Source organism: Phragmites australis, chromosome 24, assembly GCF_958298935.1.
Source record: "Phragmites australis chromosome 24, lpPhrAust1.1, whole genome shotgun sequence".
NCBI classification, from domain to species: domain Eukaryota; kingdom Viridiplantae; phylum Streptophyta; class Magnoliopsida; order Poales; family Poaceae; genus Phragmites; species Phragmites australis.
The window spans coordinates 18,125,055-18,152,798 of NC_084944.1; the positions used below are offsets into that span (position 1 = coordinate 18,125,055).

The following is a 27,744-nucleotide window of genomic DNA, read 5'->3' on the forward strand; positions in this document are numbered from 1 at the left end:
TATCTGGAGACTCTGCAGTTTGGAGAGTCCAGATAATTATCCAGAGACTCTGTAACTTGGATAGTCCGGAGAATTGCCTGGAGTCTCCGGCCTCCTATACTTTTCTGATGTTGTTAGATCACGAAGTTTGTTATTTCTCCGGATGTCTTACACTTTTAGCATATTGTTATGCATATTGTAGCATAAATTGTTTCACTTTATTCATGCTTATCATTGCAAGCATTCTTCTTTAGTGAGCAAAGAACGACGCGTGACGCGGGCACAGTTGAAGAGTGACGCGTGACGCGGGCGCAGTTGAAGAAGACCAAGTGATCAGCATACCACCTCATGTTTCAGGGCTCTGTCTGTTTTGGGGGAGCCAAGCTGGTGTGGAGATCATGGGCTTCAAAGGTAAAATTCTTTGGTTGGCTAGGGCTTGATGGTCAGTTGTGGACGGCAACACGAAGGCGACAGCACAGACTCCAAACTGATGACTCCTGCACACACTGTTTGCAACTACCAAAAACCACAGATCATCTGCTCCTGCACCTTGGCGAGAGAGATATGGTGGTGTGTTATGGGAGTTCACACTTCCGAGGCGGAGACTTCTATCGTAGATTAGTGGCTTCACCTCTAGGGTCGTGTGGCCAAAGTTTACCGCAAAGGGCTGGACTCTTTAATTCTTCTCAGCTGCTGGAGAATTTGGCTGTCACACAATGATATCATCTTCAACAATCACCGCATCCCTTCTGACTACCTAGAGGCCATCATCTCGGAGGACGTCGATCACTAGTGTGACGCCGGGGCTAAGAAACTATCCATACTCAAGGAGGGGCTGCGTGGTTTTGGCTTGGTTTTCTAATTACCGCCGGTGCTAGGATGGTCTAGTTGAACTCTTCTTGTGTAATCTCATTTTTTTGGTGTAATACTCTTTTTTTTATCTCTTTTTAATATAAAGATACGCAGCTCTCCTGCTTATTCGATAAAAAAACAATCTATTACGGCACATTTTATTTGAACTTTAATTAGATACATGTGTTAACTCATCAAGAAACTACGTTGAAAGAAAAGAAAAGAAAAGACTCAAGCACCAAACTTTTCATCTTACTTAATCGTAGAAAAAACAACATTATTACTGTCCTTGCCTTGCGAATTACCCACTAATATGCAGTATGGCTTCACCGACTGAAAGATTCTGCAAGTGCAGGTGTTAATTTGAAGCAAAATTACTACTTGTTCACACATCAGCAATACATACATAGCATTTGGAAAGCACTGGATATAGAAATGTTTGATTACAAACATTAGAATTTCAACTAGTGTTCATGTGCTTCTCCAAGAAAAACAAACGTACATAAATCCATAAGCGACAGGTAGAAGCAATGAAGAAGTTAGTTCCCTTGTGGAAATCGAACGCTGGATCGACGCTTCCTCGTGGAGGTAGAACATTCATGCGTCTCCTCTGCACATTCAACGTCAGCAACAAGCTTTGTATATGGAGGTATCCGTGACTCCCACGTAACTAAGACAAACCGATCATTGGGTACAGCAATACATCCAGTTATCAGGTCTCCAAAGGCGATATGAGCTAACTTCCTTTCTGAGGATTCATCCTTTTCAATTCGAGGGGGCATCAGACGAAGAGCAGAGTGATACGAAGAGATAAATGAGGTGATGTCTATTGGGCGCTCATTCTCGAGGATATCTTTCGGATGTTCGCCGTACATTAATAAGTTATTATCCACCATCACCTTGAACCGCTGCAGTATGCGAAGCCAGAACTGAGCATCATATTTCCTTCGCAGCAAATCAGCAATGACATTCGCAGTTATGAGTGACCCTCCCAGTACTACTGCTAGCTCATTTGCTATTGATGCTAAGCGGGGATGATTGTTTTCATCTATGCTTCCAAAAGCTAACATTTTGAAGAGGTAACTGTACTCCTCACGGGACAAACTATTTAGGAAAACTGCCTTTACGGTTCCAAACCTTGCAAGATTTTGAATTCTACTTATGATTATCACTTTGCTACCTTCAGCTGCCAAACGTGTTACATTTGAATAGAACTTTACCCAATCATCATCATCCACATCTGTAAAAAATTCAATAACAACTAAAGTCCTCCCGTTACGGAACTTCTCATGATCCATTATTCTCCATATGCTATCTCCATTAATGAATAGTATCAAAGAGAAGTGGGATTGGATACGATCATTCTTGCACACATGGCTAACCAAAGTTTTCTTACCAACCCTGCAACCACCAATGACTGGAAGCACCATAGGAGCACCATGTCGTCCACGATCTTGCAATAAGATGTTGATGATGTGCTGCTTCTCAACATGGCGACCAAACATGAAGTTGTCGGTGTAGAGGTAAGTGTCGTAGGGCCTGCGACAAGGATCACATCCTCCCAAGAGCACAACAAACTCAGTCATGTTAGCAATAGCGGCCTCCAAATTTTGCAGTACACCCTGCAGATCATAACTTTCAGAAAACCCTCTTGTGCTACCAGGAATCGTACGCAAACGCTTCAAGGGAATTGAAGAAGAAGTCGCCCGACCTGAAAAGCTGCTCACCTCTTCATGTCTGATTTTCTCCCAAAGAGATTTGTACTTGAAGATGTCTACCATATGGTACCCTCGATACATGCTCTCCACAAGCAACTTGAGTTGAATTAGCATAGTAGGATTAGTAATATATCTTCCATCTGCCTCATCGACAACAGCATGGATCCTCAATAGGAGTTGCTGCAATCGTTTCAGCTTCTCATCCATGGCAGTATGGTCCCTGTACTTCTTGCTCAGCAAGGAGAGTATTCGGCTAAATATTTCACTTGCGATTGCTGATATGGCTGCCTCCATCTGGAACTATGTCTTCCGATCCGCGTGCACTGGATGTTTGGTTGTGGTCTGGACTGGTAGGTAGAGGGGAGACACTGTGTAGTGTGTACGCCAGTGGCTTACTCTTGTTCTGAAGTTAGCTAGAGGTTGGCCCTTGCAAAATATATATACACACACGCAGTAGGTTGGCAGTGAGTGAAAGGTAAGACTTAGTCATTGCCAATCTGCTAGCTTTTCCTCTTGAATTCCTGAGATACTGCATTACTTGGCATAGCGAGAGAAAGATATTGCATACATCTGGAAGATTTTACATCTCACGCACAGTTGCTTGGTTGATGTAATGCATATTAGGATAAGTTAGTATGCGCATACTGTAGCGACTATCTCTCAACGCCCCTGTCGCTACAAAATAGACTATATATGGAGCCAACATATACAAACGTGGATAACTTGCAAAGGAGAAATAATTTATTTTTTGTTAAATATAATTTTATTTCTACATAATCATATAGATCAACAAAAGGTAGTAGAGCCACAATTATATCGGCTTTTATTTTTTTACTTAGGCCACGTAGCCAATTACCAAATATATTGGGCGTGCTATGTGGTGGGTAAAGTTTTGGAAGCCACTTGGACTATAAACCACGTTGATTGGGTAAAATAGCGGTAAAAAAGTATTTAATCATCTCATCCTTATGACAAAAGCAATACTTTTAGCTACCTTTCCAATGTCTTTTAGATATATTATCCTTAGTTAAGAGAACTCTTTTACATAGCACCATAGAAAGATCTTAATTTTAAGAGGTACCTTTAATTTTCACAGTTGTCTATTCATTTTTGGTGTATCGGTATGCATTAGAGCATCGTATAAGGAGTTAACACAGAAAATTCCAGATTGGAAAAGGATCCACAGGAATTCGTCACACCCGTGAGTTAAGGCAATATTGGCCAAGCGTTATAGCATCTCATTCCAAGCTATCTTCTCCGGAACAATATGTTAGGTGGCTACGGTGTCCTCCTGCTTGTTTCGCGAGATATTATTTAGGCGAGGATATTAGTCTCTCTGAGTGGTGTATTTTCCAATCATTGATCCTACCAGAATTTGATTTGGGAAACATGCTTAACGATGAAGGAGACAAAACGAAAAAAAATATGTTAGACCTTCATCAGTCCAGCCCAAAAATGAAAATTACCTGATTTCCACATGACTTGAGATAAAGATTTGGAACCAAGATATTTGTACTACTAAATCTGATCATTACAAACATATTCAAGTTGAGTATTAAGGCTGACATTCTAGATAAATGACCTATGTTCACCTAGTGAAATGGAAAGCATGACAATTAGTTTATTTTTGTCTTGGGAAATATTGACCATTAGTTGGGGCTTGACGAAGACCTTTACTTAGGGCTATTAACTATTTGGTACTGCATCAAGCAGTCACCTATTTGTATTTGTCATTTACATTAATGTCGATGTTGAAACGGTTTAAGGGATGTCTCATGGCACTACACCATATCTGATTGACCTTCCGTGTTATGAAACCAACTCAACTACCGAAGCAGGCATTGATTTAAGTCATGGATTATATTCACATATATGGCTTTGTTACCTGTAAATATTGGTGCACATACTTTCATCGCCAGCAAATTTGCCTCAAATGCAAACTCTTGTCGAGAAAGGTGAACATACATCCAAAAACTCTTGTTGGGAAAGGTAGCACTAGAATCAATGCAACCAGGTTCTCTTCATCTTCCCCGTCTGCTACTTTGTTACGGCTTTGAGCTACTGACAACTGAGAAGGGTGCTTTGAAACGTGGATTAGCTGCAATGATATTCGAAGATATAACAACAGGATTTATGATGCCGCCTAAGAAGTTGAGGCTGGTCCCTGGAATCACGGATTGTTCTGTTATTTCTGCAAATTGTGCTGCAGAGAAGCATCAGTTCCCATCATAACCGAGAAGGAAATGCCGAAGATTATACAGTTCATTGTAGCCCATTGATTTTAAACATCCATCCTGAATAATGCAAATTTTAATTGTGTATTCCGTATTTGCGATAGAAATGACAATGATTATCTGCACTTGGCACTAAAGTATTTTTGTCAAGGAAGTCAATAGACTTCGTTTTCCTTATTGATTCTCATTGACATTCCACAAGACAATGTTGCTGTCTTGCTGTAAAGGTCCTTGTCATATTTTAATGTAGCAGTTCCTCGGCATAATGGTGTGCGTCCGGCCCGGCGTCTACGGGCGGCTGACCCCTCTGGTCATCGACCTGCCTCACAGCGAGGAGACCATGGACATCATCGTCCACACTACCGGGTCGCCAGGTGAGAACATTTCAGTTTACCAAGTGATTTTCTGATGATGTCCATAGTGTTGAGTCCGACCACTGGATCACGAGCGCGATCACTTCGGATTCGCGACAACATAAGCGACCAGACTTCTCGACCACCTAAGACTTCTCGACCACCTAAGCGACCAGTCTAAGTGACCAGTCATACATGCTCGACCACGACTAGTATGGCTATCCACCGTACACGTGTTGTTCTCGATCACGCCGATCGACTAGTAACGTCCAGCAACTCCTGAGTCGTGTATTACTCGGCGAGACTGAACTCGCGTATCTCGACGAGAAGCAAATATAACGTCAAACAGTAGAACTCAACGAGAATAATAAAACAAGGCAAAAACTATCTAGAGGAAATTTTAGACTCTATTTAACATATGACTTGCACGACTCTGTGTCTTGCTTAAAAAAATAGAGATTACAACTCATATTTATAGCGACCTGCTAACTCCGAATCCTAACTCGAATCATACCGTCCCACGATACAACTCCGACTCAAACTCTAACTACTCCCGTGCATACCGCATGATCAAACCTTGCAAGTTACGACTAGGACTCTAGACTTCAATCGAGTCCCCGAGGTCTACGACAAGAATTAAGTCCAACATACTCCCCGTTAATCTTGTCATGGGTCAAGATCATGAACTCCTAAAAGATGTCGCATGACCGCCAGCTTCACCACCGACAATGCCTTCGTTAGAGCGTCAGCTCGCTGCTCCTTCATGCAGATGAAATCTACCTCAATCTGACCTTCTTCAACGCACTCACGGATGAAATGAAACTTGGTGTCAATGTGTTTACTACGGCCATGAAACACTAGATTCTTCATCAAAGCAATCGCTGATTTGTTATCAACAAATAATTTGACTGCTTTAGGTTCTTCTTCTGTCAGCTCCCCCAACACACTTCTAAGCCACAGTGCTTGGCATGCCGCCGCCGTTACCGCCATAAACTCAGCTTCGTAGGAAGATAAAGCAACCGTTTTCTGCTTCTGCGAGTTCCATGACACCAGGCTATCATTAATATAGAAAGTCATACCTCCACACTCTTTCTGTCATCCATGTCACCAGCCAGATCACTATATGTATAGCCGGTGATCACCTCTGTTTCTCCTCCTCTAGTATACACAATACCATAATGCACGGTGCCTTGTAATGCATCACCGTGGGCATCTCCATGAATCTGCTTGCCACCATGACAACAAAAGAAAGATCAGGTCTTGTATGGAGTAAATATCTTAGGCAACTGATGATGCGATGTTACGAGTTGCATCAACCAGTTGTTGATCTGGATCCTTCTGCAGCTGCGCCCTTTGTTCCATGGGGAATTTTGTGGGATTGCAATCTAGCATACCGAATTGACCAAGAACTTTCTTCGCATACGCTGTTTGCTTGATTGTAATTCACCCATCTTCTTGCGTTTCCTCAATCCCGAGATAGTAATTGAGCAATCTGAGATTGGTCATCTTGAACTCACTCATCATCTGCTACTTGAATCCCATGATCTCCTCTGGACTTTCTCCTGTCACAATGAGATCATCGACATATACTCCAACAATAACTCCATGTCAGCCTGTTCCTCTTGTGTATATGGCGTGATCTTGAGCACACTTTACAAATCCAAGTTGCTTTAAGCTTCTACCAATCCGGATATTCCAGGCCCGTGGCGCTTGCCAGAGCTCATACAGTGCCTTGCTGAGTTTGAGCACAAGATGGTCTTTGTTCTCTACTACAAAACCCTCCGATTGGGCCACATATACTTATTCTTCGAGTTCACCATTTAAGAATGCCGAATTAACATCAAGATGATGAACCTGCCAACCTTGGTTGGCTGCAACAGTAAGGATGACGCGTACGGTGTCCAGCCTAGCCACCGGCGCAAACACTTCTTCGAAATCGATTCCTTGCCGCTGCACATAACCTTTTGTGACCAACCTTGCCTTGTGCTTGATCACATCTCCTTCTGTGTTCTTCTTCAATTTGTAAACCCATATGAGTCTAATCGCCTTATGACCAGCTGACAACGTTGTGAGAGTCCATGTGTTATTCTTCTCTATGGACTCGATCTCCATGGCCATGGCATCCTCCCAGACCTGCTGTCCAGCAGCCTCACGATAGGAGGATGGCTCATTTGTCTCCACGAGCATGACCTCTGCTTCCAAGTCTTCATCGAGATCCACCCTTGGAGCATCTCTCATGATGTTGTCAATGTGCCTGTATCGAACAGGCCCTTCATCTGTGCTGCTACTCCCGCTCGATAGTGGTGTGGCCCTATCATCCACCGGCAATTCAGGTGCCGACAGCACCACTAGATTGGTGGGGGTTGTTGGAGAGGCGACTGTCGTGCGTGCCGCAGCGCGTGTCCTGGTTGCTAGCCCTTCCGGCGTCACCTCGTCGGCCAGCGGAGTCGATGAAGGAGCTAGATCACCATGTGCCGTGGGTACAGGCAGACTTGTCGGACCACCCGTGAGTAGCATAGAGCCGCCCACCACCGGCTCAGTGCTAATCGCCTCCTTGACATCAAAATCAGATGGCTCCCTTCCGCCTGTACTTGTACACCAGCTCCACTCCATGCTTTCATTGAATTTAACATCACGACTTACATGAATTTCCGGCGCCTTGGATCAAAGAGACGATGTGCCTTGCAGCCTTCCTCGACGCCAAGATAAACCATCGGCTAGCTTCGGTCGTTGAGCTTCTTCAAAAGTGGCATTGTCACCTTCGCATGTGCAGTGCGGCCGAACACACGAAGGTGCGCCAAATGTGGCTTCCTTCTGTTCCAAGCCTCGAACGGGGTGCGTTCGTCTAGCGCTTCGTCGGCAAGCAGTTCAGCAGATACACCGCGTGCCGCACCGCCTCTCCCCAAAACCTTCCAGCAACGTTCATGCTCTTGAGGAGGAACCTCGTCATCACCATCACGGTCCTATTCCTCTGCTCCACCACGCTGTTTTATTGTGGCGTGTATGGCGCGGTGAGGTGTTGTTTGATCCTGGCCTCCTCGCATAACCGGGTGAACTCAGCAGAGAGGAATTCCCCGCTGCGATCAATCCTCAATGTCTTGATGCGTTTCCCGCTTGTGTTCTCGACTTGCGACTTGAACTTTCTGAACACGGAGCAAGCTTGGTCCTTCGACTTGATCACGAACACCCACATCCACCGTGAGTAATCATTAACAATTAACATGAAGTAATTGTTACCGACGAGAGTCGAAAGTGTAATCAGCTCGCAAAGGTCAGCATGTAGTAGCTCTAGTGGCTTCTCCGCCCTAAAATTTGCCGCTGCCAGGAATGGCTGCCTCGCCTGCTTTGCCAGCAAACACCCGTGACATAACTCATTCGGGTGTGTGATTGGCGGCACTCCTGCCACCATCCCCTTGTCGACGAGCAGCTTCATAGCAATGAAGTTGACATGTCCGAGTCTCGCATGCCAGAGCCACACCAGGTCTTGAAGGATGGTTAAGAGACACACCGGTGTCGCTTGATGCAGCTCGATCTTGTAGAGGCAATTTGGAGTTCGCCTCACTTTCATCAATAACCGTGCAGGACTATTATCCTACACACGTAGATGTTCAGCATTCATGATCACCTTGTGTCCAACTTTTGTAAGTAGTCCTAGGCTGATGATGTTGCTGCACAGTCTTGGAATGTAGTAGACCTCCTGCAATAGCCACTGGTCACCATTCTTGAGCTGAACATGACAGACCCTAAGCCCATGATCTGTACCATGGAGCCATCCCCGAACTTCACCTTACCAGTGACACCTTCGTCCAGCTCTCTGAACTTCTCTTTATCACCGGTCATGTGATTACTAGCCCCATTGTTCAGGTACCAGACCTCAGAGCTGGAGCCTCCCTCCATTGTGTCGCGCAGTTTCGGCTTCAATTTCTCCTCATTTAGAACCAACTTATTCCGTACTCACAAAAGGTAGTGTACACACGACAACGACGGTTCTTACTCAGAACTCACAGATACCACAAGATGAAGAAATATTTTGATAACACGGTTGAGGAGGATACTAGTCCGAAATTAGGCCAGAGCTACACCCTGAAGACAGACCAAATGGGAAACATTATGTTCCCCAGCTAGCTACTCTCTAACACTTGAGGAGAAAAAGGCACTGTGCAAGTACTTACGTGGGGTGAGAGTCTCGACTGGCTACTCATCCAACATTAAGAACCTAGTCTTGATGAAAGATTTGAAGCTAATCAGCATGAAGTCTCATGATTGTCATGTGATGATGATGCAAATGCTCCCTATTGCTATCAGGGGTATCAAGCCAAGATACATAAAGGTTGTCATCACACGGTTGTGTCACTTCTTCAACGCAATTGCTCAGAAGGTGATCGATGCTGAAAAACTGGGTGCTCTACATAGTTACTTGGTAGAGACTCTATGCCAACTTGAGATGTGCTTTCCTCCATCCTTTTTCGATATGATGGTACACCTCTTGGTTGACATTGTGAATGAGATGATTGAGTTGGGCCCTATATTCTTGCATCAAATGTATGCATTTGAGCGGTACATGGGCATTCTCAAGGGCTATGTACGGAATCGTGCTCACCCAGAGGGTTTCATGATCGAGGGCTACAGTACCGAGGAAGTCGTTGAGTGTTGCATCGATTACATAAAAGAATCTAATCCGATTGGTGTACCTATATCTCGACATGAGGGGAGGTTGTCTGGGAGAGGGACCAAAGGAAAGAAAAGATTCATCGATCATGATTACAAAGCAGTGGGAGAAGCACATTTCACCATCTTGCAGCAGCTTCAGTTAGTGGCGCCGTATGTCGAGCAACACCTGGATGAGCTCCACACAAAAAATCAAAGCCGCTCATATGATTGGATCTTGAAAGAGCACAAGCGTCGTTTCACCACATGGTTCAAGAACCAAAACCTTCCGGATGGTGAATCTGTAGATAAAAAAATGTGAAAATGTAGGCTTGTGGCCCATCAATTTTAGTTACGTCATGGCAAGCGTATGACACTAATAGGTACACGTTTTATACCAAAGCAAAGGACAAGAAGAGCATGATCCAAAACAGCGGCGTTCAGATAGAAGCCCATGACACAACAAGGGAAAATGTCACCTACTATGGATTCATAGATGAAATATGGGAACTCGACTATGGAGTCAATCTGCAGATCCCCGTCTTTCGGTGCAAATGGGTCAAACACACAAATGGCGTGACGGTGGACAACTACGGGCTCACAACTGTCGACCTCAGCCTTATAGGGCACAAAGATGACCCGTGGGTACTCACTGATCACGTCGCATAGGTTTTCTATATAATCGACCCCGCGAATGAAAAGAAGCATGTAGTTGTTACCGGGAAACAAAGAATTGTCGGAGTTGAGAATGTGGAGGATGAGGAAGAATACAATCAGTTCCACAACATGCCGCTTTTCGGAGATCCAGAAAAGATCAAACTTGTAGAAGCAACCCTCGATAAATCTGTGATGCCCTACATGCGCCTTGATGGTGTAGGCAAAACAGTTCAAGGGAAATTATTTTCCAATGTGACAGAACCTGAAATTTGTATAAAATTAGGATAAGCTTTAATTTGTATCGAGGACTTGTATGCATGATGTAAGAGAGATTATGCTTTAATTTATATCAAGGGCATGTATAGAGTAATAATATGCTTTAATTTATATTTAGGGCAATTATATGCTTTAATTTAAGATGCTTTAATATGTAATAGAAGAATATTTCCCAAACAAGGAAAAAAATTATTTCACAGGCGGTTGACCTAAGAAACCGCCTGTGGAAATCATTTTCATAGGCGGTTAACGTAAGAAACCGCTTGTGAAAATAATTTCCACAGGTGGTTTATTAGGTCAACCGCCTGTGAAAAATCATTTTCACAGGCGGTTTCTTACGTTAACTTCCTGTGGAAATGGTTTCTATATAAGCGCGCAGCCCCGAAAACCCTAGCGCTTTGATGAAGTTTCGACCGCGCCGTCAGGCTGTCCGAGTGAACCGCCACCGCCCGCGCTCTCCCTTTCTGCTGCTGCCCGTGCTCTCCCTCCGTCCGCCACACCCAACGAGGAGGGCCACCCCACAACGCCGCCGCCCCCGACGTGGAGGGCCACCCCGACGACAACCCGCCGAGGAGGAGCACGCCGCCGAGGAGGACCGCGCCGACGCTGCCGAGGAGTTGTACACCACCGAGGAGGACCGCGCCAATGCTGAGGAGGACCGTGCCGACGCCGCTGAGGAGGTGCACGCTGCCGAGGAGGACCCTGACGACGACCCGCCGAGGAGGAGCACGCCGCAAATTGCAGGTATGTTTTTATAATTTTCCCTTGGAAAGCCTAGTGGGTGCAAAGATAACTGTGATGCGCTTCTTGGTAATTTGGTCGTCCATGATGAACATTAGTTGAATATCAAGAAAAAGAAAAAAGAGACGTCATTTCTCCTTGTATTTGTTGGTACACTACACTCATTTCCTATCCCTCCAAACCGCCAAATGTCCCACATGTATCAGTGGCTTTTCCCTTCATGAGATTCTTGATACTATAAAATTGGATTTTGAATTATATGCACTTGCACGTAGAACTTTATTCAGCTGCATAATATCAGGGCAAATTCATTTGATTTTAGATCCAAATCTCTCTCTTCAACACATTTGTGATCTGTGCAGTTAAAAACTTATTGCAAACCCACATGTATGTTTAACAAAATTGCACATCCTCTCTATATCCCATAGTTCATACCGATGTTTTGAGTTATCGAAACATGCTGCATTGTACATAGGTATTTTGACCTTTTGTTTTAGTTCTATAAAAGGACAACTGCTACTGTAAAGCAATTTTTTATTTGAAGGAAAAGAGAGAACAGATACTTGACCAACCATCAATTTCGGTTTAGAGAAATGTTGGACTGTGCTTATTAGTTGGTTGTGGAATTGAATCCTTGAACTTGAGCCTGTTGCACCTCGTTTATCATGAACTTCACATAATCGAGGAAGTTCCGAATACTCCATTCTATTAGGGAATTTATGAAATTTATGGACTCTTATGCAGGATAAGTATATTTGGCTTCACTGCCTCTTCTAATTTTTGTGACTGAAAAGAACATACTTCTAATATATGTTATGAGAATGACTTATGCTAGGGTAGTTAGTACAAGACAGCACAAGGCAGCACCTAAGGTTTCCAGAAAATAACCTAGTGACCTTTGTCGTCATGATTGTTCATGAATCAAATTAGCCACAGTAGCACAAAGATGATTCAGTGCACTACCACCTATTGTTAACTTATGCAGTATGAATGACATGTTTTCCAGAGTTAGATACTGTGAATTAGTTTACGATTGTCCTTATGATCAGTGAAGAACTGATAGCAAACATTATATGCTATACTTTGAGACGTTTAGAATCAGGGGGAAGAAATTCCATATAGTCTCTGCAGGCTCTCACAGTCTACTTTTCCTCTTCAGTATGATGATGAAGCCTGGAAGTTTATTTGTAAGTTCAAATCTAAAACATTCCATTTCAAAAGAAAAACACAGAGGTTAATTGCACAACAAAAAATGATTACCTTGACATGAAAAAGCTTTGACAAAGGAAGTATTTGGGACTTGTGGCCCATGGCAAAGGTCAACTAAAGGATCGCACCTATATACTGTAATGGTCTTATCCTCGAGCGACTCATTATATAATGATTTCAACCTGAACAACAAAATATTTAAAATTGAATGAAGTTCACTTATATAAGATAGAAGCAGATAGATGCAATTGCAAGCATCCGAAATTCACTTCATGTATTAAAAAGAATAGCATTTAACTAAGCGTAATAACAGGACACTAAAAAAGTGACTTTTTTAGCCCAGTATGGCATTAGTCGAGTGAACTAAGCAGGCAGTCACATCAGGCAAATCTGATTACCAAAAACCACCCAAGGTCTAAGTACCCAAGGTAATAAATCACAGGAGCATGGAATTGAATTCTTGAACTTGAGCAATTTAACTATAAAATTGATGATTCTTATTCTGGTGTGTTCATAACTTGTTCCTTTACACATACATTGATTCCTTTTCTTTCCTCTAAAATAATATTATTGCATATTTCTATGTAACAATAATCTAGTTGTCAAGTAAGTATCATGGAGCCTAAGAAACCAGAAGCAAGTAGGCCGCTCCCAATAGAGGATGCCCCGTCACAGAGGCCACTCCCAATAGAGGACACCCCGGCACAAGATGGGGTGGATGCAAGCAGGAGGTTGGATAGGAGCCTAAGCCCGCACCAGCCATCCTCCAATAGCAGCGAAAGCTCAGGCTTGTATCACAGCCCAAGCCCTGTTCCGTGCGATTGGGAGTTCCAACGTCGGGAAAGTGACAACGACTATGATCCCACCGAAGAGGTATTTAGTTAAGTCAATGCATTTTATACTTCTTAAATGGAGGAATATCTTTTGTTTGTGTCAACTCTCTTTTTTTTCTCTAGAGGGTGAGGGTGCAAAGATCTTCGCGTAGATCATCTGCGCCACAATATTCTGGGCCACAACCCACCGCTACCTCTGTGCCCGAAACTTCGGGTCCCTCTGGGCTTATGCTGAAATGAAGAAGGGGCGAGCATCGCAGAAATAAGTTGCCGTCCGACATTTACACAATAACACAGGTCGGTGTTGAAGGGGAGCCTGTTGCACCTCGCGAGGCTTACGCCAAATTTCGCAACAGTTGCGGATTTCTTGTCAAGGAGTATGTCCCAATCATTATAACTGATTGGCGGTTGCTGCCGGATGAGACGAAGGAGTTCCTGTGGGCAACAATGCAGAGAACCATCCGATTCCCCTCGGGAATAGAGGAAGCAGCCAAACAGAATGCATTGAAAACTATGGGAAAGAGCTTCCGGGGCTGGAAGAGTGAGCTGAATAACGAATTCGTGAAGAAGAACCTGGTACCCTTTAATAAATACGGAAATATTATGCCAGACCAATGGGCAGAGTTTGTTAGGCAGAAGACCACACCTGAGGCCATCAAACTGGGTGAATCATTCAAGCACCTTGCGAAGAAGAACAAGCACCACCATCACTTGGGCTCGTTTGGGTACGCCCCCAAATTCCTGATTGGAGGAGGCAAGAAGAAGAGGCTGCCCGGGCTGGAAAACCCAACCCTTTCGAAAATTATGATGAGCGAAGCAGGAAGTGGGTCCACACTCGGTCACAACGAACCGAGTATGGGGACTTAGTCTTTAACAGCCCCGAGACCATGGAAGTGACCCAGACCATCCAAGGGATTGCTAATGAAGGGTCTCTAGAGCATGACAGGGAGAATGACCTACTTACCAATGCCCTGGGGAACAAGGAACACCTGGGTCGCACTCGAGGCATCGGATCAAAAGTGGGCTGGAAGCATGGATTCACAGACGCCGCGGGCCAGTACAAGACCCATAATAGATATAAGAAGACCCTAGAGGAACAGATACAAGAACAGGTTAAGGTCCAATTCATGAAGATGTGGAATGAAAAGAAAAAGGAAAGGGCGGCATTAATGCTGATAGAGCAACCAACCAGCCCAGGCTTTCGGAGCAGCGCCGGGTCCACGCATGTCGATAGACAGAGATATCCTTTGGATGATATCACAGAGCATACCCCTTGCATTCTACATGTTCCGGTCAGCAAGGGAGACTTCACTATCGAGACTGCCACTGGCCAGGCCATTCCAGGCCATGTGTTTCATAGTCAAGATATTCCGGCTGGTTACGCCAAGGTACAAGTCGACTCGGTGCAGCCGGTTTTCATGAAGTACAAGCTTGACATCAGCACACCTGAGGGTATCGAGATTCTCGATGAGGCTGTTGGCAACTTCATTATGTGGCCCAGACGGGATATCATCTTCAGCCATCAGAAGTCACAATCGCTAGCGTCATGGCTGTCCCAGCGCATAGCATCTCTACCTCAGGCACCTCCACCCCAGAGCCAACCTTCTCCGCCTCAGGCACCTCAGCCTCAGAGCCAAGTCTCTCTGCTTCAGGCACCTCAGCCCCAGAGCCAAGCCTCTCCGCCTCATGCACCATCGCCCTCGCGCTCGGTAGCTCTGCCTCATGCAACTTTGCATCGTGCTTCACCGTCTACAACTCCGGCACCTCTGCCTCCAGTGTCTTCGACTCTGGCATCTCCGCCTCCAGCATTTGCGCCTCCGGCACATCCATCACCTGAGCATCGGAGAGTCCCTAAAATGATTACCCTATACGAGAAGACTCTACCTGATCCGGTGAAGAGGTAGCTTCTGTCCTCAAAAGAAAAGGCATCATCCGCTCAGGAATCTCCAGCGAAGGTCGATCTTGCAAAAGAGACCGGCAAAACATTAAGTACCCCTCAGATGGATTTCTTGTCTACACCGGATATTTCGGAGAAATATGAGCATGGCAAGCCATTTCTGCCATCGTTTCAACTCCAAGAAGGTCCATGGGAGATGAGGAAATTCCACGAATGGTACATGAGGGCATGTCACGCGGGGTTCACCGTAATCACTGCTTTTGTCCCTGCTAACGTTTATCTAAGCGGAGACTCCTATCTCATGTTGGATTTTAAGGACATGCGCACTTTGTTCCGCCGCGAAAAACTCGACATCATTCTCGTAAGCGTATGGTGCCTGTAAGTGCCTACAATCTACCCCTACGTTCATATATCTACCAATGTATGCTATAGAAGCTAATGACTAGTGACTTATTTTGTAGGATGCAATTTAACGATGCGGAAAAGTTGAAGAGGCCCGTCGGATTCATTAATCCACAACAAATTTCTCAGCCCAACATGGTCATAAACTTGAGGACTGATGACCCCCAGATTAAGGGGAAGAGTAAAAAGGATAAAGCAAGGGTCCTAAAAGACTTGACCAAATCAAAAAGGCTCAAAATGTCAGCCTACATAGGAAGGGCTATGCTAGAAATGCAGGACAAGGACTGCATCTTGGCTTCCTACAACTTTAAGTAAGTGTGATACATCATGAACCTAACATAAGTATTCAACTTAGTTGATCGATCAAGAATCTAACATAAGTATTCATGTAGCGACCACTATATTTGTATAATGCTGATGCCGAAGTCGAGCAGACTTGTGGTTCTTGACTCAGCCGATTTCCAACAAAAATTCTACCAAGATTTCATTGACGTTATACAAAGGTAAAAAAAAATCTCCATACATAAAATTCTTATAAATCATTTATGAATTGATAATTAATTATTGGCATTTGAATAGGGCCTACAAGTGGTACGTAACGAAAGGTGGGATACATGATACGGTCAAGCCAGATGCGATGGCGGTCCGTACACACTTTCCGGTAATAACACACTTCTAGTGCTTGCATCTCGCTATTTATGATGAAGAGTTTTATTGAATTAACAAATACGTTACGTTTTTATTTGAAGTGCCACAAGCAAGATTTCAATAGCATTCTTTGTGGATATTATATTTGTGAGTTTTTTAGGGTAAATGGGAGGTACACAATGAACCCTGAGGACGTAAGTCATCATTGCGCATACACATTCTTATTTGGTTATGTTTTCGTTATCAGTAGTGTTTTAACTCTTTTAGTTGTGTTTTCAATCCAGGCACGGATGGTCCAAAATAAAACCGATCAATCTCTCACAGACAAACATATCCAAAACGTCCAACGTGACATGCGCCGGTTTATTATGCACGAAGTCATCCACAAGAACGGAAGATTCTTTCATTACGGAGGCGAATTAGCTAGCCATTCTAGGCTTTGTGAGTGGGAGAAGAAAGACTTTTAGCAATATAGGCTTGTGATGTTGTGAATATTATTGTACTTGTGTTAAATATTGAAATATGTGAAATCTGTGATACCATGTGATGCTATTGATATCTGTGATGTTATTAAAACTGTGTAAAATCTGGAGGGAATAAAATATATTCTAATTATTTTTTGAAAAAAATATATACCATAGGCGGTTGGCTTAAGGAACCGCCTGTGGAAATCCATTTTCAGAAACGGTTGACTTAACGAACCGCATTTCCACAGGCTTCCGCATGCGGTTTCTTAAGTCAATCGCCTGTGGAAATTCCACAGGCGGTTGTTTCCACATGCGGTTAATTTTGTGCTTGTGGAAATCGTTCATTTCTATAGGCCTTCATTCTTAGGTGGATGCGCTAAACACCTGCGAAAGATGTTTCCACCTGCCTATGTTGTAGTGTTGTGTACTAGTGGCAGCTTCACAATTCATCTCTTCAGAAATCAAAAGCATTGCTGCTTCAGATACAACGACACAAGAATTGGCTTGTCTTGTGTGTCCAGATAGTTTCAGAAATCTCAGAAGTACTTCTGTTTCTGGTAGTTAGGTTTTATACATTGTCCTGACAGGAAGGAACCTGTCTTGGCGCTTCAGTTACAAAACTTGCAAACTGCCGAAAGTATTATATGGAAATAACGCAGTACGGCTTTTCTAGAATTCAATTGTTTCCTATACAATTGTTGTGTTTCAAATGGACATAAAGCTCAAAATTTATGTACAAATGATTTTACACTTTCTAAAGAAAACTGATGGTTGCATAATTAAATTTAACATTGTTACATGCCACTATTCTCTGACGAATTGTTTGGTCACTCGTATCGATAAAAAATTAACTGCTACATTATCGTTTAGTTTGAAATGAGATTATGACGTGTATGAGATTTGTGAGACAAAAATGTACACATAATTGGAAAGGAAGTGGAACGGAGGAGAGAGGGTCTACACATTACGTACCATCAATTCCATTGAGGCAGACATCTAACCTCTTGATCAGTGAAATTTGTGGGGCTACAAATTATGCCAACTAGTCCAACCACAAACAGACCGTATGCAGTTTCTGCCCTGCACACATGCTGATCGATTGCTCTCCTAGCTTCACTTCATCCATACAAATATGCAATGAAGCTTCATGGTCTATTTTGCGGTTTCAAACAGGACCTACTCAGTTTCAAACATGACCTTTTTTCTCATCAGAAAGCATCAAAACTGCGAACAGGTTCTTAGCTCAATGGTAAGGCACGGGAGTCTTCATCAGCTGTCGTGGGTTCAATCCCCGGTGTTCGCACCCCTGTTAAAAGGCCTCCAATAAAAACCCCGAAAAGAAAGGATCCGGTGCTTAAAAAAAAAGCATCAAAACAAGCACCGAATGGTCAGCTGTAGTGCTACAGCAGAAAGGTGAAGCGTCATGCCAAGACTGCGGACTACCCCCCCCCCCCCAAAATCTCCGTACTATTAATTATGGCACAGTGACATCTCTAGGTGAGTGCTACAGTACACCACCATTGCTTTTGCTTGTTTGGTCAAACAAACGCAACTCGTCAGAGAATTCAGAAACCTGATGCACGCGAGTACTGAAGTACTAGCAGATGTTTATTTCATGTTTGGTGCTTTTTCAAAATAAAGTTTTCCTTTGATTTGGAAGGCTCGTAAATCAAATTGATCAAAAATTTTCCTCAATTTGCTCTCTACAGAAATTCAGATACTTCAGATAAAATTATGGGTAGTCTAGACTTCGCAGGGAAAACCTCCCTTATTTTGTACTTGAAAATCATTAGGGTTTATGGTGTAATTTAAATCTAGAACATTTTATATAGTGTATATGTATGTCTATGTAGTATAGATTTAACATGCAAGTCACATCGATCGATGAAACAGCATGAACACATTCTCCGCAGAAATCTGCAGAGTCCGGAGAAAAGCCCGGAGACTCCGGAACAACACGTTCTCTGCAGAATCACAGAGAGTCTAGGGAATTATCTGGAGACTCTGCAGTTTGGAGAGTCGAGATAATTATCCAGAGACTCTGTAACTTGGATAGTCCGGAGAATTGCCTGGAGTCTCCGGCCTCCTATACTTTTCTGATGTTGTTAGATCACGAAGTTTGTTATTTCTCCGGATGTCTTACACTTTTAGCATATTGTTATGCATATTGTAGCATAAATTGTTTCACTTCATTCATGCTTATCATTGCAAGCATTCTTCTTTAGTGAGCAAAGAACGACGCCTGACGCGGGCACAGTTGAAGAGTGACGCGTGACGCGGGCGCAGTTGAAGAAGACCAAGTGATCGGCATACCACCTCATGTTTCAGGGCTTTGTTTGTTTTGGGGGAGCCAGGCTGGTGTGGAGATCACCGTCGAAGGTAAAATTCTTCGGTTGGCTGGGGCTTCATGATCGGCTATGGACGGCGGCACGAAGGCGACAGTACAGACTCCAACCTGATGACTCCAGCACACACTGTTTGCAACTACCAAAAACCACAGATCATCTGCTCCTGCACTGCACCATGGCGAGAGAGATATGGTGGTGTGTTATGGGAGTTCACACTTCTGAGGCGGAGACTTCTGTCCTAGATTAGTGGCTTCACCTCTGGGGGGTTGTGGCCAAAGTTTACCGCAAAGGGCTGGACTCTTTAATTCTTCTCAGCTGCTGGAGAATTTGGCTGTCACACAGTGATATCATCTTCAACAATCACCGCATCCCTTCTGACTACCTAGAGGCCATCATCTCGGAGGACGTCGATCACTAGTGTGACGCCGGGGCTAAGAAACTATCCATACTCAAGGAGGGGCTGCGTGGTTTTGGCTTGGTTTTCTAATTACCGCCGGTGCTAGGATCGTCTAGTTGAACTCTTCTTGTGTAATCTCATTTTTTTGGTGTAATACTCTTTTTTTTATCTCTTTTTAATATAAAGATACGCAGCTCTCCTGCTTATTCGATAAAAAAACAATCTATTACGGCACATTTTATTTGAACTTTAATTAGATACATGTGTTAACTCATCAAGAAACTACGTTGAAAGAAAAGAAAAGAAAAGACTCAAGCACCAAACTTTTCATCTTACTTAATCGTAGAAAAAACAACATTATTACTGTCCTTGCCTTGCGAATTACCCACTAATATGCAGTATGGCTTCACCGACTGAAAGATTCTGCAAGTGCAGGTGTTAATTTGAAGCAAAATTACTACTTGTTCACACATCAGCAATACATACATAGCATTTGGAAAGCACTGGATATAGAAATGTTTGATTACAAACATTAGAATTTCAACTAGTGTTCATGTGCTTCTCCAAGAAAAACAAACGTACATAAATCCATAAGCGACAGGTAGAAGCAATGAAGAAGTTAGTTCCCTTGTGGAAATCGAACGCTGGATCGACGCTTCCTCGTGGAGGTAGAACATTCATGCGTCTCCTCTGCACATTCAACGTCAGCAACAAGCTTTGTATATGGAGGTATCCGTGACTCCCACGTAACTAAGACAAACCGATCATTGGGTACAGCAATACATCCAGTTATCAGGTCTCCAAAGGCGATATGAGCTAACTTCCTTTCTGAGGATTCATCCTTTTCAATTCGAGGGGGCATCAGACGAAGAGCAGAGTGATACGAAGAGATAAATGAGGTGATGTCTATTGGGCGCTCATTCTCGAGGATATCTTTCGGATGTTCGCCGTACATTAATAAGTTATTATCCACCATCACCTTGAACCGCTGCAGTATGCGAAGCCAGAACTGAGCATCATATTTCCTTCGCAGCAAATCAGCAATGACATTCGCAGTTATGAGTGACCCTCCCAGTACTACTGCTAGCTCATTTGCTATTGATGCTAAGCGGGGATGATTGTTTTCATCTATGCTTCCAAAAGCTAACATTTTGAAGAGGTAACTGTACTCCTCACGGGACAAACTATTTAGGAAAACTGCCTTTACGGTTCCAAACCTTGCAAGATTTTGAATTCTACTTATGATTATCACTTTGCTACCTTCAGCTGCCAAACGTGTTACATTTGAATAGAACTTTACCCAATCATCATCATCCACATCTGTAAAAAATTCAATAACAACTAAAGTCCTCCCGTTACGGAACTTCTCATGATCCATTATTCTCCATATGCTATCTCCATTAATGAATAGTATCAAAGAGAAGTGGGATTGGATACGATCATTCTTGCACACATGGCTAACCAAAGTTTTCTTACCAACCCTGCAACCACCAATGACTGGAAGCACCATAGGAGCACCATGTCGTCCACGATCTTGCAATAAGATGTTGATGATGTGCTGCTTCTCAACATGGCGACCAAACATGAAGTTGTCGGTGTAGAGGTAAGTGTCGTAGGGCCTGCGACAAGGATCACATCCTCCCAAGAGCACAACAAACTCAGTCATGTTAGCAATAGCGGCCTCCAAATTTTGCAGTACACCCTGCAGATCATAACTTTCAGAAAACCCTCTTGTGCTACCAGGAATCGTACGCAAACGCTTCAAGGGAATTGAAGAAGAAGTCGCCCGACCTGAAAAGCTGCTCACCTCTTCATGTCTGATTTTCTCCCAAAGAGATTTGTACTTGAAGATGTCTACCATATGGTACCCTCGATACATGCTCTCCACAAGCAACTTGAGTTGAATTAGCATAGTAGGATTAGTAATATATCTTCCATCTGCCTCATCGACAACAGCATGGATCCTCAATAGGAGTTGCTGCAATCGTTTCAGCTTCTCATCCATGGCAGTATGGTCCCTGTACTTCTTGCTCAGCAAGGAGAGTATTCGGCTAAATATTTCACTTGCGATTGCTGATATGGCTGCCTCCATCTGGAACTATGTCTTCCGATCCGCGTGCACTGGATGTTTGGTTGTGGTCTGGACTGGTAGGTAGAGGGGAGACACTGTGTAGTGTGTACGCCAGTGGCTTACTCTTGTTCTGAAGTTAGCTAGAGGTTGGCCCTTGCAAAATATATATACACACACGCAGTAGGTTGGCAGTGAGTGAAAGGTAAGACTTAGTCATTGCCAATCTGCTAGCTTTTCCTCTTGAATTCCTGAGATACTGCATTACTTGGCATAGCGAGAGAAAGATATTGCATACATCTGGAAGATTTTACATCTCACGCACAGTTGCTTGGTTGATGTAATGCATATTAGGATAAGTTAGTATCATGCCGGTTGATAGACAACGACACGATAATTGATCCATATACATAATTATTTTATTTATAAGCGAAAGCTGTTGCTTTGACACATGTTACCAGCTGGAATGGTACTTGGGTCTATAGGCTGCTGTTACAACAACGACTACAAATGTTGTAGTTTTTCTCTCTTTCCCCGTACGCGGGAGGGGGGGGGGGGGCGCAAACATTATACATGATATGATCTTTGCTGCTAAAAAATGATGCAACCTCCAATTAGTTCAAGACGCCATGGCACAACATTTCTTATGGATCTCTTTGGGTAAGCATTTCTTATAGATCTCTTTGGTAAGAAATGGATGGGTGACAAACTATATGTTGGTAAATACACTTGCAAACTATTTTTTTCAAGTTTATACAACCAACAAGAGTATATTTCCGACCTGTACATTACCAGGATACACATAGCCAAATAAAAACAAAAATCGAATGAAAGTAAATCTGAATAATCTAGAATACACTTCCAAGAAGGTCTAGGTTGGTGTATGTTCGATCCGTAAAGTCTAGACTGCCATTAAAAATGGGTAAAGATCAATCTGATCACCCGCACCAAGTATGCGCATACTGTAGCGACTATCTCTCAACGCCCCTGTCGCTACAAAATAGGCCATATACGGAGCCAACGTATACAAGCGTAGATAACTTGCAAAGGAGAAATAATTTATTTTTTGTTAAATATAATTTTATTTCTACATAATCATATAGATCAACAAAAGGTAGTAGAGCCACAATTATATCGGCTTTTATTTTTTTACTTAGGCCACGTAGCTAATTACCAAATATATTGGGCGTGCTATGTGGTGGGTAAAGTTTTGGAAGCCACTTGGACTATAAACCACGTTGATTGGGTAAAATAGCGGTAAAAAAGTATTTAATCGTCTCATCCTTATGACAAAAAACAATACTTTTAGCTACCTTTTCAATGTCTTTTAGATATATTATCCTTAGTTAAGAGAACTCTTTTACGTAGCACCATAGAAAGATCTTAATTTTAAGAGATACCTTTAATTTTCACAGTTGTCTATTCATTTCTGGTGTATCTATATGCATTAGAGCGTCGTATAAGGAGTTAACACAGAAAATTCCAGATTGGAAAAGGATCCACAGGAATTCGTCACACCCGTGAGTTAAGGCAATATTGGCCAAGCGTTATAGCATCTCATTCCAAGCTATCTTCTCCGGAACAATATGTTAGGTGGCTACGGTGTCCTCCTGCTTGTTTCGCGAGATATTATTTAGGCGAGGATATTAGTCTCTCTGAGTGGTGTATTTTCCAATCATTGATCCTACCAGAATTTGATTTGGGAAACATGCTTAACGATGAAGGAGACAAAACGAAAAAAAATATGTTAGACCTTCATCAGTCCAGCCCAAAAATGAAAATTACCTGATTTCCACATGACTTGAGATAAAGATTTGGAACCAAGATATTTGTACTACTAAATCTGATCATTACAAATATATTCAAGTTGAGTATTAAGGCTGACATTCTAGATAAATGACCTATCTTCACCTAGTGAAATGGAAAGCATGACAATTAGTTTATTTTTGTCTTGGGAAATATTGACCATTAGTTGGGGCTTGACGAAGACCTTTACTTAGGGCTATTAACTATTTGGTACTGCATCAAGCAGTCACCTATTTGTATTTGTCATTTACATTAATGTCGATGTTGAAATGGTTTAAGGGATGTCTCATAGCACTACACCATATCTGATTGACCTTAGTTGCTACCTTTCCAATGTCTTTTAGATATATTATCTTTAGTTAAGAGAACTCTTTTACATAGGTACCATAAAAATTAATTTTAAGAGGTACCTTCAATTTTCACAGTTGCCTATTCATTTCTGGTGTATCTGTATGCATTAAGGCGTCACAGGAATTCATCACACCCGTGAGTTAAGGCAATATTGGCCAAGCGCTATAGCATCTCATTCCAAGCTATCAGCTTGGGGCCAATAAGGCTTCTCCGGAACAATATGTTAGGTGGCTATGGTGTCCTCCTGCTTGTTTCGCGAGATATTATTTAGGCGAGGATATTAGTCTCTGAGTGGCGTATTTTCCAATCATTGATCCTACCACAATTTGATTTGGAAAACATGCTTAACGATGAAGGAGCCAAAACAAAAAAGAATATGTTAGACCTTCATCAGACGAGCCCAAAAATGAAAATTACCTGATTTCCAGGTGACTTGAGATAAAGATTTGGAACCAAGATATTTGTTCCGCAATAACTCTTGCCAGGTCTCCTCTCCCGTCTCTAACTTAAAAAGCAACTTGCAAAGGAGTACTCTATTTTGCGCATCTAGATCTTTGATCCCTAAACCACCCTGGTCTTTAGGTTAGCAAATGACACTCCACTTTGCAAGATGGTACTTCTTCTTTTGACTATTGCTTTGGCAGTATAATCTTTTGCCACTTGCAAACTATCTTTGGATAGTAAGAATTTGAGGGACAAACTATAATGGCAGATAATTAGGGATTTGTTGTCTCAGTGTATGTTAGGAAATGAATGAGATGGGCACATGTAGGCTTGTTTCTTTTAGGTAGCTTAGCTTGGTGTGTACTACTAAATCTGATCATTACAAACATATTCAAGTTGAGTATTAAGGTTGACATTCCAGATAAATGACCTATGTTCACCTAGTGAAATGGAAAGCATGACAATTAGTTTATTTTTGTCTTGGGAAATATTGACCATTAGTTGGGGCTTGATGAAGACCTTTACTTAGGGCTATTAACTATTTGGTACTGCATCAAGCAGTCACCTATTTGTATTTGTCATTTACATTAATGTCGATGTTGAAACGGTTTAAGGGATGTCTCATGGCACTACACCATATCTGATTGACCTTCCGTGTTATGAAACCAACTCAACTACCGAAGCAGGCATTGATTTAAGTCATGGATTATATTCACATATATGGCTTTGTTACCTGTAAATATTGGTGCACATACTTTCATCACCAGCAAATTTGCCTCAAATGCAAACTCTTGTCGAGAAAGGTGAACATACATCCAAAAACTCTTGTTGGGAAAGGTGGCACTAGAATCAATGCAACCGGGTTCTCTTCATCTTCCCCGTCTGCTACCTTGTTACGGCTTTGAGCTCCTGACAACTGAGAAGGGTGCTTTGAAACGTGGATTAGCTGCAATGATATTCGAAGACATAATAGCAGGATTTATGATGCCGCCTAAGAAGTTGAGGCTGGTCCCTGGAATCACGGTTTGTTCTGTTATTTCTGCAAATTGTGCTGCAGAGAAGCATCAGCTCCCATCATAACCGAGAAGGAAATGCCGAAGATTATACATTTCATTGTAGCCCATTGATTTTAAACATCCATCCTGAATAATGCAAATTTTAATTGTGTATTCCGTATTTGCGATAGAAATGACAATGATTATCTGCACTTGGCACTAAAGTATTTTTGTCAAGGAAGTCAATAGACTTCGTTTTCCTTATTGATTCTCATTGACATTTCACAAGACAATGTTGCTGTCTTGCTGTAAAGGTCCTTGTCATATTTTAATGTAGCAGTTCCCTGCGCTTGACTCCATCAACTCGCATTCCGGAAGTTGTCACTCTGCATTTACTAGCATCAGCCTAAGGTACAACTTGCAAAGTATCACCATCTGTGGTCTACGAGGTTGAGGTGGATATATCAAGAAACCCACAAAATATATTTTAATGCTACACGTCATCAGTCTCCGACCCTTCAGTCTCAAGCTCAAGTTTTTTCAAGATGGAAGCTGTTGTCTGCGGTTGCAGTGATGACGTTAGCCGTTTCATCTCCTTTCTGATCAATAATTTTTGACAACTTTTAAGGTGGACAACAATTAACATAGACTATTCAATTCCTCGATCGGATAGTTTAGATCAATCTAATGATATATTTTGCCACTTCAATTCCTTGATCGGATAGTTTAGATCAATCTAATGATATATTTTGCCATCTCCTATATCATAGTATCCTCTACAAATATCATAAGGATACTATTGAAAATAGAATAAATGATAAACTTACAAATAATTGAATTTAAATAGGATAAAGTAGTAATCCTAATTTTAAATATTTTTTTACGGATTCATATCGATCGGCTCATTGTGGTTCTTCATTGTGCCATGTCATCCGGCAGCTGGGGTCGGAGTCGCCCACGGCGCCCGCGAGGAGCTTCCAGATGTGCGCGCACAGTGCCACGAAGCTCGACGCGCGGCGCCCGCCGGCCTCAGCCTGGAGCGCTTCCAGGTCGGCCGCCTCGATGCGGTACAGGCGATGCCGGATGGCCGCAGCCAGGAGGGGGTTGATCATGGTCTCCGGCTTGACTGGTGTTGTCTACTTGTTCTGGTTTCCTAAACGTCAGTGTCCCATGGCAACAGCCCGTGGTTCGGCGGTCAGTGTCCCATGGCATCCAGGCGGTCTGTTCCGCCGGCACGCCCAGGACGATCCGGTACGTGCGGGCGGACGATTTCTGGAACTTCAACCAGCTCGGATGGGCCACGTTCCAGTTCCATGGCCGGTCCGTGTTCAACCTGAGAACGGACAATGCGATCTTCTTCTTCGGCATAATGGTGTGCGTCCGGCCCGGCGTCAACGGGCGGCTGACCCCTCTGGTCATCGAGCTGCCTCGCAGCGAGGAGACCATGGACATCGATCATCGTCCTCACTACCGGGTCAGCAGGTGAGAACAATTCAGTTTTCCTAGTGATTTTCTGATGATAGATGTCCATAGATCACAGCTCACAGTAGATCATACATTCATCCTGATGAGAATATGAACTGTAACTTGCACACTATGTAACATAGCTCATAGCTTCCAGAGTCACAGTACTTCTGTAGTTTGAGTAGTTGCTGCATGTAGTATCCTCTTCTTGGGGTTTTCCTTCCAATTTAGTCAAGTTTCTTTGACTTGTTTGGTTAGGACTACTCTGAAGCATGATGCACGTAGCAGAAGCTGTCAGATGGAAATAATTTCAGGTTTGTTGTATTTACAGTGCCTTGTGAGATTAAGCAGTGCTTTCACTGATGCTAAAAATGGTTTGGATATATATATTATCATATTCATTTCTTACTGTGACCGTCTGATCAGAAAAGTCAGTCAATTCTGTTGATCTTCTTATTGTCTTCCTTCTTGTTATGCGCAGAAGTGTGAGCATTAATGCTTTAACAGTTGCATCATCCATGTCATGCTGATCAGCCATCGTATTATTTTACTTGTTCTCTTGTGAATTCAGCTGCTGAGGAGTTGCGGTACCCAATGTTGTTGCGCCATAGAGGAATATACGAGCAGGACTTCTGACAACAGCTTCACAATTCATCTTTTCAGAAATCAAAAGCATTGCTGCTTCAGATACAACGACATGAGAATTGGCTTGTCTTGTGTGTCCAGATAGTTTCAGAAATCTCAGAGAAACTTCTGTTTCTGTTAGTTAGGTTTTATACATTCTCCTGACAGGAAGCAACTTGTCTTGGCACTTCAGTTGCAAAACTTGCAAACTGCCGAAAGCATTATATGGAAATAACGCAGTACGGTTTTGCTAGAACTGAATTGTTTCCTATACAATTGTTGTGTTTCAAATGGACATAAACTCAAAATTTGTGTACAAATGATTTTACACTTT

At 42.9% G+C, this 27,744-nt stretch overlaps 3 protein-coding genes across 3 annotated transcripts; 1 reads left to right on the top strand and 2 right to left on the bottom strand.

Annotated features, from left to right (window-relative positions):
- Positions 1-1,189: 1,189 nt before the first annotated feature.
- Positions 1,190-3,075, bottom strand: LOC133907845 (disease resistance protein RGA2-like). Its single transcript, XM_062349940.1, has 2 exons — positions 2,559-3,075; positions 1,190-2,453 (listed from the first exon to the last, which is right to left on the bottom strand). Exons 1-2 carry the CDS (start codon positions 2,841-2,843, stop codon positions 1,371-1,373), a joined length of 1,368 nt encoding a protein of 455 aa, XP_062205924.1. The 5' UTR covers positions 2,844-3,075; the 3' UTR covers positions 1,190-1,370.
- A 17,021-nt stretch (positions 3,076-20,096) lies between these two features.
- On the bottom strand, positions 20,097-21,983 carry LOC133907851 (disease resistance protein RGA2-like). Its single transcript, XM_062349945.1, has 2 exons — positions 21,466-21,983; positions 20,097-21,360 (listed from the first exon to the last, which is right to left on the bottom strand). The coding sequence occupies exons 1-2, from the start codon at positions 21,748-21,750 to the stop codon at positions 20,278-20,280; spliced, it is 1,368 nt and encodes a 455-aa protein (XP_062205929.1). The 5' UTR covers positions 21,751-21,983; the 3' UTR covers positions 20,097-20,277.
- Positions 21,984-26,153: 4,170 nt separating this feature from the next.
- LOC133907846 (uncharacterized) lies at positions 26,154-27,656 on the top strand. Its single transcript, XM_062349941.1, has 2 exons — positions 26,154-26,804; positions 27,358-27,656. The coding sequence occupies exons 1-2, from the start codon at positions 26,304-26,306 to the stop codon at positions 27,514-27,516; spliced, it is 660 nt and encodes a 219-aa protein (XP_062205925.1). The 5' UTR covers positions 26,154-26,303; the 3' UTR covers positions 27,517-27,656.
- Positions 27,657-27,744: the final 88 nt, after the last annotated feature.

Bases quoted from the DNA above. Each gene is read 5' to 3' on its own strand.
- LOC133907845 (XM_062349940.1), bottom strand. From the start codon at position 2,843: ATGGAGGCAGCCATATCAGCAATCGCAAGTGAAATATTTAGCCGAATA. The intron at 2,454-2,558 runs GTGAGCAGCTTT...TATGATCTGCAG, and splicing joins AGAAAATCAGACATGAAGAG to GGTGTACTGCAAAATTTGGA.
- LOC133907851 (XM_062349945.1), bottom strand. From the start codon at position 21,750: ATGGAGGCAGCCATATCAGCAATCGCAAGTGAAATATTTAGCCGAATA. The intron at 21,361-21,465 runs GTGAGCAGCTTT...TATGATCTGCAG, and splicing joins AGAAAATCAGACATGAAGAG to GGTGTACTGCAAAATTTGGA.
- LOC133907846 (XM_062349941.1), top strand. From the start codon at position 26,304: ATGTGCGCGCACAGTGCCACGAAGCTCGACGCGCGGCGCCCGCCGGCC. The intron at 26,805-27,357 runs GTGAGAACAATT...TTGTGAATTCAG, and splicing joins CCTCACTACCGGGTCAGCAG to CTGCTGAGGAGTTGCGGTAC.